Raw genomic sequence first — 14,461 nt, forward strand, 5'->3', positions numbered from 1 at the left:
CAGACACATGGCAAATGAAATTTAATAGAGAAAAATGTAAAGTATTGCATGCGGGCAATAAAAATGTGCATTATAAATATCATATGGGAGACAGTGAAATTGAAGAAGGGAACTATGAAAAAGACCTAGGAGTTTATGTTGACTCAGAAATGTCTTCATCTAGACAATGTGGGGAAGCTATAAAAAAGGCCAACAAGATGCTTGGATATATTGTGAGAAGTGTTGAATTTAAATCAAGGGAAGTAATGTTAAAACTCTACAATGCATTAGTAAGACCTCACCTAGAATATTGTGTTCAGTTCTGGTCACCTCGTTACAAAAAGGATATTGCTGCTCTAGAAAGAGTGCAAAGAAGAGCGACCAGAATTATCCCGGGTTTAAAAGGCATGTCGTATGCAGACAGGCTAAAAGAATTGAATCTATTCAGTCTTGAACAAAGAAGACTACGCGGCGATCTGATTCAAACATTCAAAATCCTAAAAGGTATAGACAATGTCAACCCGGGGGACTTCTTTGACTTGAAAAAAGAAAAAAGGACCAGGGGTCATAAATGGAGATTAGATAAAGGGGCATTCAGAACAGAAAACAGGAGGCACTTTTTTACACAGAGAATTGTGAGGGTCTGGAACCAACTCCCCAGTAATGTTGTTGAAGCTGACACCCTGGGATCCTTCAAGAAGCTGCTTGATGAGATTCTGGGATCAATAAGCTACTAACAACCAAACGAGCAAGATGGGCTGAATGGCCTCCTCTCGTTTGTAAACTTTCTTATGTTCTTATGTTCTTAACATTTATATTGCTGTACTGGCATAGACATAGATAAAAGGACAGATTCATTAGCTAGACCGCCTGTCTTGTTAAACTGAATTCCAAGACGTCAGTGATTTTAACAATATCTACCACAAACCATTTAACCCTGGCCTGCAGTAATACAGTAGACTACACTCAACCACCTGAAAGAAAATTCAAAACCTCCTGATCAAAGAAACATAAGGCTCTAGAGAGGGTACATATCAGGACAACATGGTTAATACCAGGCTCAAAATATGAAGATAGACTGAAAGACCTGAATCTATATAGCCTACAAAGCAGGGTTTTTTTTTCGATTCGCTGTATCTATTTACTCCCCTTCCCTGAAATGGAAAATACATTGAAACTTTGGGGAGAAAAAATCAATCCAACTCAGTTTTTATGAGAAATGAGCACCAGCTCCCTCTAGTGTTGAAAGAGGGGTATAGATGACACAGGAAGTGTAAACTGCATGTAATCAGTTAAACATTTTTAAAAAACTATAAAAACAACAACTTCTGGTTAGAAAAAAAAAAACAACAAAACAAAACTAAAAAAAAAACACAACAACAAAGGTCTACTGAGCAAGTTTTAATATCATAATAAAGTCAGATATTCACTTCTCATTTCTACAAGGACACTTTGAGCTAGCCTACAGCACACATGACAGTCAAGAGGAAGTGAAGTGCAGCTGAAGAGTACTAGAAGTAGTAGCCTCGGAATGAGGGCAGAATCAGAACTAATCATGCATCTAGATCAATGCAGAGTCAGAACTGCCTCTGCACCGAGTCCTGATCATGCATCTGGATGAGGGCAGTTAGAACTACCTCTGCACCGAGTCCTGATCATGCATCTAGATGAGCGCAGTGTCAGAACTGCCTCTGCACCGAGTCCTGATCATGCATCTAGATGAGCGCAGAGTCAGAACTGCCTCTGCACCGAGTCCTGATCATGCATCTAGATGAGCGCAGAGTCAGAACTGCCTCTGCACCGAGTCCTGATCATGCATCTAGATGAGCGCAGAGTCAGAACTGCCTCTGCACCGAGTCCTGATCATGCATCTAGATGAGCGCAGAGTCAGAACTGCCTCTGCACCGAGTCCTGATCATGCATCTAGATGAGCGCAGAGTCAGAACTGCCTCTGCACCGAGTCCTGATCATGCATCTAGATGAGCGCAGAGTCAGAACTGCCTCTGCACCGAGTCCTGATCATGCATCTAGATGAGTGCAGAGTCAGAACTGCCTCTGCACCGAGTCCTGATCATGCATCTAGATGAGCGCAGAGTCAGAACTGCCTCTGCACCGAGTCCTGATCATGCATCTAGATGAGGGCAGAGTCAGAACTGCCTCTGCACCGAGTCCTGATCATGCATCTAGATGAGGGCAGAGTCAGAACTGCCTCTGCACGGAGTCCTGATCATGCATCTAGATGAGCGCAGAGTCAGAACTGCCTCAGCACCGAGTCCTGATCATGCATCTAGATGCGTGTTGGGTTTTACCTGCTTAATTCAGGTACATTGTGTGTGAAAAATAAAACTACACAAATGACCTGTTCTTTACAAAGTGTACTTTAATTGATGAACCCATTTCTTGAAGGCATCCTTGTACCGTTATGGGTTCAAAAAGAAAGAAACTAGAACATTTGCAATTACTGCATTACAAGTATACTTAAAACCCTGTGTGGAACAGTATAAGATGGGAAAGGCACAGCAAAATGTAGTAAAGCACAGTGAAAGCATTGGTAAATAGCAATACTGTAGGGCAATGTTGTGACTAACATTAACCACGGAAAGGAGCAGCAAATATTTAGCATACACAAGGAAAACACTAAGGAAACTGAAATATATAGTGAAAAACTTTTATAATAAAAAAACCCCAGAAAAACTCGCTAAACTAAAAAAAAGGACAAATTATTTTAAGTTTTTCTTTATAATTACTACACATTGACAGAAATTACAGGAGACTGTGTGTTTATAAATGATGTAAAGAAATGAGCAAATATTACAAAGAATCACTTAAAATCAGCATCAGCTTCAATCTCCTCTTATGAAAACTACCGTACTTCTGTTTAAAATGACCATGAATTACTTTGCATTCATTTACAATAGCATGGTACAGTATGGATTATGGAACAGTTATGACTAGCAGCATTTGGATTAGCAAGAGTCTACTGTACTATTAATGAGATGAAACACATTATTTTGCATGTAGACAGTACTGTTTAAACATGCAATACCACTAAAGTATCCCACCTTAAAGCAATATGTTACATTTCACAGTAAATGGGGTGTGATGTGAATATTTGTCACTGCATTGTAAATAAAATCTCTTTATAAAAATACTGCTTCACAGGGCATATATACAGGGCCAGTGCAAGATCTAATAATGCGAATACATTTGTACCACTGTAATCAAAGCGAACAACCGTCTAGACAAGTTTCATGAATATTCAACTTCAACTAATGAAATAAAACAAACTTTGAATACATGCACTAGTAATAATATATGTGAAGATTTGATACAGTTTAATAGATTGTGATGGAAAGAGTATTTATGTAATGGGCATGGCTACAAAACGAACCATCGGGCGAGTTTGTTAATATAAATACCATAAGTCATGATTTTTCATGATATATCTTGTTTATGCCACGAAAGCTTACAGCACAGAATAAGAATCTATTTCTGTATAACAATGTTTGTTTGAAATCATACGCAGTAGCAATAGAATGTTAGATTTGTGGTGCAGGATGTCATAATGACAAAAAAGAAGATCCAGTCACTAACTTTTCATGACGTAACATAAAAATAACTAATGGTAATTCAGCCACATGAGTGGTATGAACATTTAAATCACAGATAATCTAATAAACAGGATCAAATCTTCAATACTGTAACACAACTGGGTACAGTCCTGGAAAAGACTTCTCTAAAATAGTACATTCATCTTGCTGTTTAGAATCACACCAGTGTTGGGTGGAATTCCTTAATGACTGATGATTAATGATTTATCCACTGAGGGCAGTGTTGCAGAGGTTCCAGGTTACTGGTTACTGGTTACACTCTGCTTGACTAGCAGTACTTACATGTACATATGATTGAGAACTCTATTGAGGCCATGGGATGCTTTTGAATTGGGGGTTTTAAAAAGCATCGGGATGTGATGACTGAAACACTATACTATAAATTAATTTAAAGCAAGGATGTACTCTGATGACCGTGGTGTTTCATGCCTATACCCAGTTGCTATATTTTAACAAACCCAAATTCACACGTTAACATAGAAATAAGAAAAAATCTGAAAACATCTATCTGTCAAAACCAAATTCACACAGAAGCAAAAAAAGCCTAATAAACGCTTCCTACAACAGACAATTAAAAAAAAAAACCTGAATTTGCAGACAGTAGCGGTTTGTCTATTATTATTATTATTTATTTCTTAGCAGATGCCCTTATCCAGGGCGACTTACAATCGTAAGCAAATACATTTCAAGTGTTACAATACAAGTAATACAATAAGAGCAAGATAAATACAATGACTTTTGTTCAAGCAAAGTACAAGTGTGACAAAATACAATTCAATAATACAGCAGATAACAGTGATAGTTATATCAGGATATGATTAAATACAAAATACTACAGATTAAACACTTGACAGATTACAGTACTCTGAAGTACAGGATTAAATGCAGTAAAATAGGGGCAAATAAGAGCAAGTAAAGCGCATTTAAGGAAGAGTGATAAGTGTCCCAGGGGAAAAACAGAGGAGTTCTACAGGTGATGTCTGAAGAGGTGAGTCTTAAGGTATCTGCAAGTGAGAGAGCACGCCTGAATCCTGACCTGAACCCCACCTGCCTGCCACTCAGTCCTGGGCCTCTCTACAAATTGTGTGCCAGTTTCTTTTAGAAATGACCACTGGAGGTGTGCAACAAATTCCTGTCTGTTACGCACTTCACAAAGTGACCTAATATTGCACAAACCCACTGTGAAGCCAAGGAGCTCTTTCAGTCCCCTTACCTTGGTTTTCCCCCTTCAGTACATGCTTTTCACACAGGTAAGTGGTGAGATCCTCATCCTGATGTTTCCTATACCAGTCTTCAATTAGATCTTCATACTTCTCCACCATCACATAACACTGCAGCAAAAATTAGGCAAACAGTTATTGAAAAAAATCCAGTGTTCATGGTGCAAGCAAACAGGCAGGCTCTACAAGAGCATCCCCTCACAGCTCTGCAAGCGAAACACAGAGCACCTTAATCCCGCCATTGTAAAAAATGGTGTTTCTGGAAATGCACACGATGTCTAACCACCTGGCAAATGTTTCCACCCCCATTAATATCGTAAGCACGTTGCTTACTAGAAGAACAGAGAAGTGAAAGAAGTGCACAGGAAGTTACTGCAAGTTTACTCAGCACTGAATCTATCTGGAATGTTCTGGAAAATAGGTACATTTCAAAATATCACTGTCCTGGTCACAAAAGCAAAGTTTGTGGGGAATAATAGCCATTTTCTATACTTTTGAGGCATAAGCAATTAGGAAATAACACTTACTACCCAGGAACCAAAAAAAAAAAAAATTTGTTACGCGGTGTTATGAAAAGCTTGTTGAGGGTGAAGGTTGGAACCCCACTATAGAATCTGATGGGATTAAACTGCCTTTTGCACCCTTGCATGTATAGACTCTATCCTTCAGGCACTCTCTGCTACAGCAAACCACAACTCAACTGCCGCTATTTTATTTGAAAAAATGTCGCACAACTCTCGTAAATTATACTTCAATTATTGCGGCGCTCTTCATATTTTTTAGCACATACGACAAAATGTGCACTTTGCGAACAGTAGTAACGAAAATGCAAATTGCGGTATGTTTGCACTGCGACCGGCCCATCTTAGTACATCTACCCCTATGGGAGTAAAATGCAAAGTGCTTTCAATAAATATGCTAAATTATGGGGTATGCATAAACACAGCCTTAAATTTGAACTGTGATGTTATATTGAACTACTGTACAAAAACTTGATCTTACAATAAAAACAAAAAAAATTACTTATTTGCTTTATTGGCTACAAACAATATGGCTGTGAAGCAAATAAAGTAAAATAAATCACAAGCGACCTCAAGCTGTGCAGCACAATTGCAATGCTTATTCATTCTGCATATGTGTTCAAAGTGGAAAACACACCCAGTACACAGCTTATCAGAAGCACTGCAGATATTCATCACCTTACAAGGGTTGTTTGTTTCTTTTATACTTGTTTAGACCGTTACAAGTCTTACTTTCTAAGATGTATTTAAAAGATAAAACACTCCCTGGTTTATTTTGTCAGCTGATATTTGAAGGCGAGTTCATTGTTTTGACCCAGAGAGTGTTCTATTACAATTTGACATGTTTTACGGTGGTTCCTGTTAACCCGGTTGCTAGGCAGCCAAGCCCTGCACAATCTTAGCAACGATCATGCTTTTTGTCCCAGCACTCTTTTGGTGTCATTAAGGGTGCCTGTGGTCCGATGATGGCATTGCTATCTACAAGCTGATTGGCTGATTAAATTGGCAAGGTGTAAAATTGAAATTAAATAGCAGGGATTGAAAACAGACTCCCATTGCAGAGTAGTTTGAGACCGTCCATGTGTTTAACCTGTGCTTGTTACCTACACAGGCCACATGCGCCCCAAGTTAAACCAGGAATCGGTGCTATGCAATGGGAGTCTTTATTCCTATCTCTGAAAAACAGTGAAAGAAGTAACCATTTATTTCAAACTGATACTGATTATGCACTACCTAGATTTCAATTGACAGCAGAAGTGTTTATAATATGCTGTGGTTTTTTCAGTGATTCCTCTAAGGTGATATAAAACAGGACCATGAATCTCATACATACCTTTGCAAATCGGTTGCTTCCTGTTCTTTCTTTGTGCAAATTATAATGCATGAGCCTCTGACAAATTGTCTCCATTACTTCTATGAATCTGATATCACTGAGGAAAAAAGAAGAATGAACAATCAGCTTACATAAAGGATATCCTAATATCTGTTACCTTTCCTAATATGTATTTTATTCCCAGTGTAATGGCCTGTGTGCTCTCTGCTGTCGTTTCTGCTTACATCATTATTTGGCATGATTACTAACACTCCAGGAAGATACCTTGAGACCGATTGTGAGGAAACCAGGTGGGGAAGCATCTTTGTGCTACACTGTCCTCTGAAGCCTGTGCAACACTGATATGCTTCCCCACCTTCCCTTCTCAGACTCTAACACCCCTAATGTAAAATGTGCTAGATTAACAGGATTTAAAAGACTTACGATTTGACATATTTTATCGGAATCCCTTTTTTTTCCTCCATGTAGTCATACTTTGTGTCAATCACTTCTTTGGTTTTTCCTGTTTCTTCAAATGCAGATTTCATTTCGACCGTGACGTACTTGCACACTGAAAAAGAAAAGATGTGCATTTTGAATTTGCTGAAACTATTTACTAAGCAAACACTGAACAATTGAATTCCTCAAGTGATGAAAAACAGTACCATGGCTATGACATATTGTTGAACATCGACCTCTCCGCTCCGCCTGCACTAGAAGACTGGCTCTACCTCCTCTACGCTCCCCTGCCTCCAGAGCCCGCTCCTTCTCCACCCTTGCTCCGCAGTGGTGGAATGACCTTCCTACAGATGTCAGGACTGCCCAGTCCCTGACCACCTTCCGGCGCCTCCTCAAGACTCACCTCTTCAGACAGCACCTGTAGAACTCCTCTGTTTTTCCCCTGGGACACTTGCTCTTATCTGCCCCCTATTTTACTGCATTTAATCCTGTACTTTTGAGTACTGTAATCTGTCAAGTGTTATTTAATCTGTAGTATTTTGTATTTACTTACATCCTGATGTAACTATCACTGACACTGTTATCTGCTCAGTTATTGTATTGTATTTCGTCATACTTGTACTTGCTAGAACCAAAGTCATTGTATTTTATCTTGCTCTTAATTGTATTATTACTTGTACTGTGATTCTTGAAATGTATTTTTGTTTACGACTGTAGGTCACCCTGGATAAAGGGGGCCTGCTAATAAATAATAATAATAATAATAACAAATATTTTATTCATTTAAAATACATTAGAAACTAGACTTTCTGCCTGGCATCTGCAGATGACAAGACAATTTATTTTAATTTATTTATCGGGAAAACAAACAGTCTGAAGAATACTTTTCATCACTTTCTATAAAAAGTTGTGTTTTATTTCCAGGTGCAGTCTCAACGGTTCCCCAGTTTCACTTCACCTTCCCTTGAAAGAGGAAACGTTTGAACATCCGAGGTATTGCAGAGTTATGTGACTTACTCAAAATGAACAATAAAGTAAATGTATTTGTTTCCCTTTAACTGGCAATTTTAAATTCTACTGCCAATAAGAAGCCCCAAAAGACTGCTGCCAGTAGTTTATCATCAGGGCTGAAGAAAGAGAAATACTTCTATTTTATTGACTAAGTTTAGAGGAAATGAAATGGGTGGTTATATTAAGAATGTGTTTTGTGCAGCTACTGGCAGCAGCGGAATCAGCTGCCTTAGTGCCATCCGACTGGTTTGTAATGATTTAAATTAGTTAAATCATTTATAGACATTCTGCATAAAAAATATACATTTGCAACTATTGTAACGACATTACATTTGCCCGGTTTTGTCCGGTTATCCTTCTGTCATGGTATAAGACATGAAACCTACATACAGTGCATACGAAGTGTGTGGTACGCTGAATTTACACATCACATAGCGACACAGTACAGTATTAGTAGATCTGCCCAGCATTTACTCACTATTATACCAAAACATGCGAAAATAATAAGATGCGTGGTGCAATATTAATATCATATGCGTCTCGATTCTTTACCTCTCTACACAAAACCAATCAGACGTGTTAAACAGCCATATCATATATAAATCCTCGTCATCGTCTTTCTTTGCTGGTGCTGAAGCAGGTATCACTGAAGAAATAAAAACACAAAAAGTAGTGTCTGCATGGTGCAGAATAAAACGGAAGAATTAGCACCTTTTTCTCTGCTTCTTGGACTACGAAGTAAGCTCACGAGTGTTTCCTGAAAATTACTCAAGCCACACAACACAAAACACACTCCACCCTGCCAGCCAATCAGGCGACACGTAGTGTACGCTCAGACCAATCGCTCTCCAAAACCCTCAACCGGACTGTACATCGCCAGCTCTCTGCTTTCCTGTCCAACCACTCTCTGCTTGACCCTGTCCAATCTGGCTTCCGCTCTGCTCACTCCACTGAAACCACCCTCCTGTCTGTCACCAACTCACTTAAGTGTGCCCGAGCTGCCTCTCTCTCCTCTGTCCTAATTCTCCTCGACCTCTCTGCTGCCTTTGACACTGTTGATCACTCTATTCTACTATCATCTCTCGCTGACCTGGGGATCTCTGGCACTGCTCTGGCCTGGTTCTCCTCCTACCTCTCCAACCGCACTTACCAGGTAACCTGGCGTGGAGCAACCTCCACACCTCACCCTCTCTTAACAGGAGTCCCCCAAGAGTCAGTCTTGGGTCCTCTCCTGTTCTCTCTCTACACCCGCTCCCTGGGCCCCCTCATCGCATCCTATAGTTTCTCATGCCATTTCTATGCTGATGATGCTCAGATTTTCCTCTCCTTCCCCACCTCTGACTCCACCATCTCCTCCCGTATCTCTACCTGTCTGTCTGCTATTTCCTCCTGGATGCACTCGCATCACCTCAAACTCAACCTCTCTAAATCTGACCTCCTTTTCTTTCCCTCCTCCTCCTCCCCCTCCTCTGATCTCTCTATCTCTGTTCCTCTGGAATCTACCACACTCTCTCCCTCTTCCTCCGCTAAGAACCTCGGAGTCACCCTGGACTCCTGCCTCTCTTATTCCCAGCACATCTCCACTCTGGCACTCACTTGCCGATTCTTCCTGAGCAACATCCGAAGAATCCGACCCTTCCTCACCAACTACGCCACCCAGCTCCTGGTCCAGGCCTTGGTACTCTCCCGCCTAGACTACTGCAACTCCCTCCTGGCTGGCCTCCCTGCGTCTGCCACCCGTCCGCTCCAGCTCATCCAGAACTCCGCTGCCCGCCTGGTGTTCGCTCTGCCTCGCTTCTCCCACGCAACTCCACTACTCCGCTCACTCCACTGGCTCCCGATCACCGCTCGCATCCAGTTCAAGACTCTTGTACTAGCCTACAGATGCCTTGACCAGACTGCACCCAGCTACCTCCAGACCCTCATCTCTCCCTACACCCCCACTCGACCTCTCCGCTCCACCTGCACTAGAAGACTGGCTCTACCTCCTCTACGCTCCCCTGCCTCCAGAGCCCGCTCCTTCTCCACCCTCGCTCCGCAGTGGTGGAATGACCTACCTACAGATGTCAGGACCGCCCAGTCCCTGACCACATTCCGGCGCCTCCTTAAGACTCCTTTTCAGACAGCACCTGTAGAACTCCTCTGTTTTTCCCCTGGGACACTATCACCCTTCCTTAAATGCGCTTTATTTGCTCTTATCTGCCCCCTGTTTTACTGCATTTAATCCTGCACTTCAGAATACTGTAATCTGCCAAGTGTTTAATCTGTAGTATTTTGTATTTAATCATATCCTGATGTAACTATCACTGTCACTGTTATCTGCTGTATTATTGAATTGTATTTTGTCACACTTGTACTTGCTTGAACCAAAGTCATTGTATTTATCTTGCTCTTATTGTATTACTTGTACTGTAACACTTGAAATGTATTTGCCTACGATTGTAAGTCACCCTGGATAAGGGCGTCTGCTAAGAAATAAATAATAATAATAATAATAATAATAATCATCTACTTTGACTTCAATTCAGGTAAAATCTGCCAATCTGATTTAGATTGCCAGAAAGTGTTTATATACTGTGTTCTTATTTAAGTAGCACATTTAGTATTATTTTTATTATTACATTTGCACTCTTATTAAGTCTGTAATAAAGTGATGCATTTACGAGATTGTGCTTCTGTTCATTTGATTTCAGATCATGTATTTTTTTATATTTTACACAAAAGCATCTTATATTTCTGTATTTCCCCTTCGTGTAGGTTCATCATAGAATAAAACAAGTTCACACAGATTTCTAGCTTGACGCTGCACATTGTAGGCTATTGTTAATGTGTTTTTCCCTCATCCATAATAAATGATTTTCATTTTGGTTAATGAAGTGGTATGAAGTTATTCTGCCGTTCTTTTTTTGCTATCAATCAGTCCTTCTGTCATCAGTTTGATATGCCTGTTTGACGATAGGCAATTTGCGATTTGAGATTTTAGTGCCTAGTGTTACACTGAATTTGCCAGGTGAATTCATTGACGTTGCTTGCAAACAGTGATGGCGTGTGCTGGGAAAGAGCAGAGATTAGAAGCAAAGCACAGAATACTTAATCACACAGCGACTTTCTGATGTGAATTAAAAAGCTCTAAAAGTATTTTTATAACTTGTATGATTATTCTTTTTTCATTCATTTTTGTTTTCAGTAAACTAAATTAAGGTGACCAATGTTCTAGTTTAAGAATGCAGTTTTAGAAATGTATTTCTACAGTGCTTTAAAAACTTAGAACACGCCTGTACAGAAGAAAATATATTTAATAGATTTTTTATCAATGGGAAACATGTTAAATATATGACTAATATATTTATAACCTTACCATATAAAATAAATATATGGCTCTCAGATTAAATTATATTCCAAACGCACCAGATATTTTTAATGTTTGTTATACATTACTAATTCATTTTATTTAACTGACTAAAAATATATTTTACAATATATTGTCATCAATATATATTTGCAACAAATTTACCATACATTTAAAATATATTATGTTTTTGCCTTACATTTGTCATACATTTTAAAAACATTATTTATGGATATTAAATATATATATATATATATATATATATATATATATATATATATATATATATATATATATATATATATATATATAGCAACAAATTGGTGTAAATATTTTGGAACTGAATAAAATACATTAAGAATGTATTCATAAGTTTCCCTGAAATGTATAATGATGCTAATATGTGATGTTGACCTTTGTCATATATATACACTACCGGTCAAAAGTTTTAGAACACCCCCATTTTTCCAGTTTTTATTGAAATTTAAGCAGTTCAAGTCCAGTGAATAACCTGAAATGGTACAAAAGTAAGCGGTAAACTGCCAGAGGTTAAAAAAAAAAGTTTAGGTTACCAAAAACTGAAAAATAATGTACATTTCAGAGTTATACAAAAAGGCCTTTTTCAGGGAACAAGTAATGGGTTAACAACTTACAGCTGTTCTGCAGCAATGGAAGTAAATTAAGCCTTGAAAGTTGATGCTAACAATTCCTACAGGTGTCCCAACTTTTGTTGATTACTTACAAACCCTCTGTCTGTATAAAAGCAGTGTTGGAACAGACTGTGTTACTACACCCTCTTAAGCATTATTTGGACAGTATTGTACTGCAGGAAGGAGTATATTGCTCTCATAATGGCGAGAAAAAGGCAATTAACAAAGGAAGACAGACAGACCATTATAACCCTTAAAAGTGTAGGTCTTTCCTTTAGAGAAATTGCAAAGAAAGCCAAGGTGTCAGTGAGTACAGTTTCCTACACCATCAAAAGGCACTTGGAAACTGGAGGAAACTCTGACAGGAAGAGGTCTGGCAGACCCAAAGCCACAACTGAATCAGAAGACAAGTTTCTGAGAGTCAACAGCTTGCGTGATAGGCGGCTCACAGGACAACAGCTTCAAGCACAGCTTAACACTGGTCGAAGTAAGCAAGTCTCAGTTTCAACTGTGAAGAGAAGACTTCGAGCTGCAGGTTTGACAGGTCGAGTGGCAGTAAGAAAGCCATTGCTAAGATGGCAAAATAAGAAAAAGAGGCTTGCCTGGGCCATGAAGCACCGCCAGTGGACTACTGAAGACTGGAAGAAGGTCTTATGGACCGATTAATCAAAATTTGAAATCTTCGGTTCATCACGCAGGGTTTTTGTACGCCGTCGAGTAGGCGAAAGGATGGTTCCTCGGTGTGTGACACCAACTGTCAAACATGGAGGAGGAAGCGTGATGGTCTGGGGCTCTTTTGCTGGATCCAGAGTCGGCGACTTGCACAGAGTGAGTGGCACCCTGAACCAAAACTGCTACCACAGCATTTTGCAGCGCCATGCAATACCCTCTGGTATATGCCTAGTTGGTCAGGGGTTCATCCTACAGCAAGATAATGACCCAAAACATACCTCCAGGCTATGTCAGAACTACCTTAGAAGAAAAGAACAAGACGGTAGGCTTCAGACTTAAACCCCATCGAGCTGGTTTGGGATGAACTGGACAGAAGGGTGAAAGCAAAGCAACCTACAAGTGCAACACATTTGTGGGAACTTCTGCAACAGTGTTGGGAAGAACTTTCCGAACAATATTTGATTTCCATTGTAGAAAGAATGCCACGAGTGTGTTCGGCTGTTATATCTGCAAAAGGTGGCTACTTTGATGAGTCAAAAATTTAGATTAAATTTTGTTAAACAAAACGATTCCATGATTTCTTTTTTATCTCCAATTGTTTATTTGTTCTATGCTTTAATTTCAGAGTACATTGAGACATTAAACTGCGTAAATTTCAATAAAAACTGGAAAAATGGAGGTGTTCTAAAACTTTTGACCGGTAGTGTGTATATATATATATATATATATATATATATATATATATATATATATATATATATATATATATATGTATATATATATATATATATTGTAACCGATCCAGTAGCAAGGTGCTGCTGAACCACTGCTTTCCCGTTCCACCAACTGGCACAGACTCGATACGTTTGCAGGCAAGTATGTTTTATTTACAATATTTACACCAATAAGCGGTTTCTGTCACAGCTCACGCCCTGTACGGGCCACTGACTAACTCACTTCTTCAACCCTCTCTAAGCTACTTCAAGACGTGGAAATAGAAGAGTAGTCCAAGGATCCTTCGACTGAAGCGAGTCAGTCCGCAGGTAAGAACAGGGTCAGCTCTCTTCCCTAGAGCTGTCCTGGGTCACAGGTAAGTGCAGGATGGGCTCCCTCTGCTGGAGTATTCTGGTAACCCAGGTAAGTATAAGACTGACTCCCTCTGCTGGAGTAGTTCCGCCACACAGGTAACTATCCAACAGACTCCCTCTGCTGGAGTAGTCTGTAGCACAGGTAAGTACAAGACAGGCACCCTCTGCTGGAGTAGTCCTGTAGCACAGGTAAGTACAGAATGGATCCGCTTTTTAAAGAAGAATTCCAGGAACACAATGGAGATGACCCCAGACGTCCAAAGAAGTGAACAAAGATAGAACAAGTTATATCCGGGCTGTGGAGAAGGAACTCCTGCAGCCAACTCCCGGTCGTCCACGGAAGCAAATTGTGTCCCTCCTAAAAGCCAGTGTCCATTCTTTCTGTGTTAACCATATGTAATGTGTCTTGTGTCTGTGTTATAATAAACAATGTCTTGCACTTCCAGTCTCAGAAATCCGTTCTTTCTGGTTATTATTTACTGTCTCTGCAACACGTAAATAACCAATACCCCTCCGGGTTATAAAGCATATAGCACAACACACTGCTGTTGTGACGGCGCACAACCGCACAGCTCGGAACACCGCGGGT

The 14,461-nt window shown here is 39.8% G+C and overlaps 1 protein-coding gene across 1 annotated transcript; it reads right to left on the reverse strand.

The window, feature by feature from the left end:
- Positions 1 to 4,134: 4,134 nt before the first annotated feature.
- Positions 4,135 to 7,236, reverse strand: LOC131699600 (protein canopy homolog 3-like). The gene is made up of 4 exons (XM_058996691.1): positions 7,088 to 7,236; positions 6,665 to 6,761; positions 4,804 to 4,921; positions 4,135 to 4,148 (listed from the first exon to the last, which is right to left on the reverse strand). Exons 1-4 carry the CDS (start codon positions 7,234 to 7,236, stop codon positions 4,135 to 4,137), a joined length of 378 nt encoding a protein of 125 aa, XP_058852674.1.
- Positions 7,237 to 14,461: the final 7,225 nt, after the last annotated feature.

This window comes from Acipenser ruthenus, chromosome 23 (genome assembly GCF_902713425.1).
Source record: "Acipenser ruthenus chromosome 23, fAciRut3.2 maternal haplotype, whole genome shotgun sequence".
Taxonomy (NCBI): Eukaryota; Metazoa; Chordata; class Actinopteri; order Acipenseriformes; family Acipenseridae; genus Acipenser; species Acipenser ruthenus.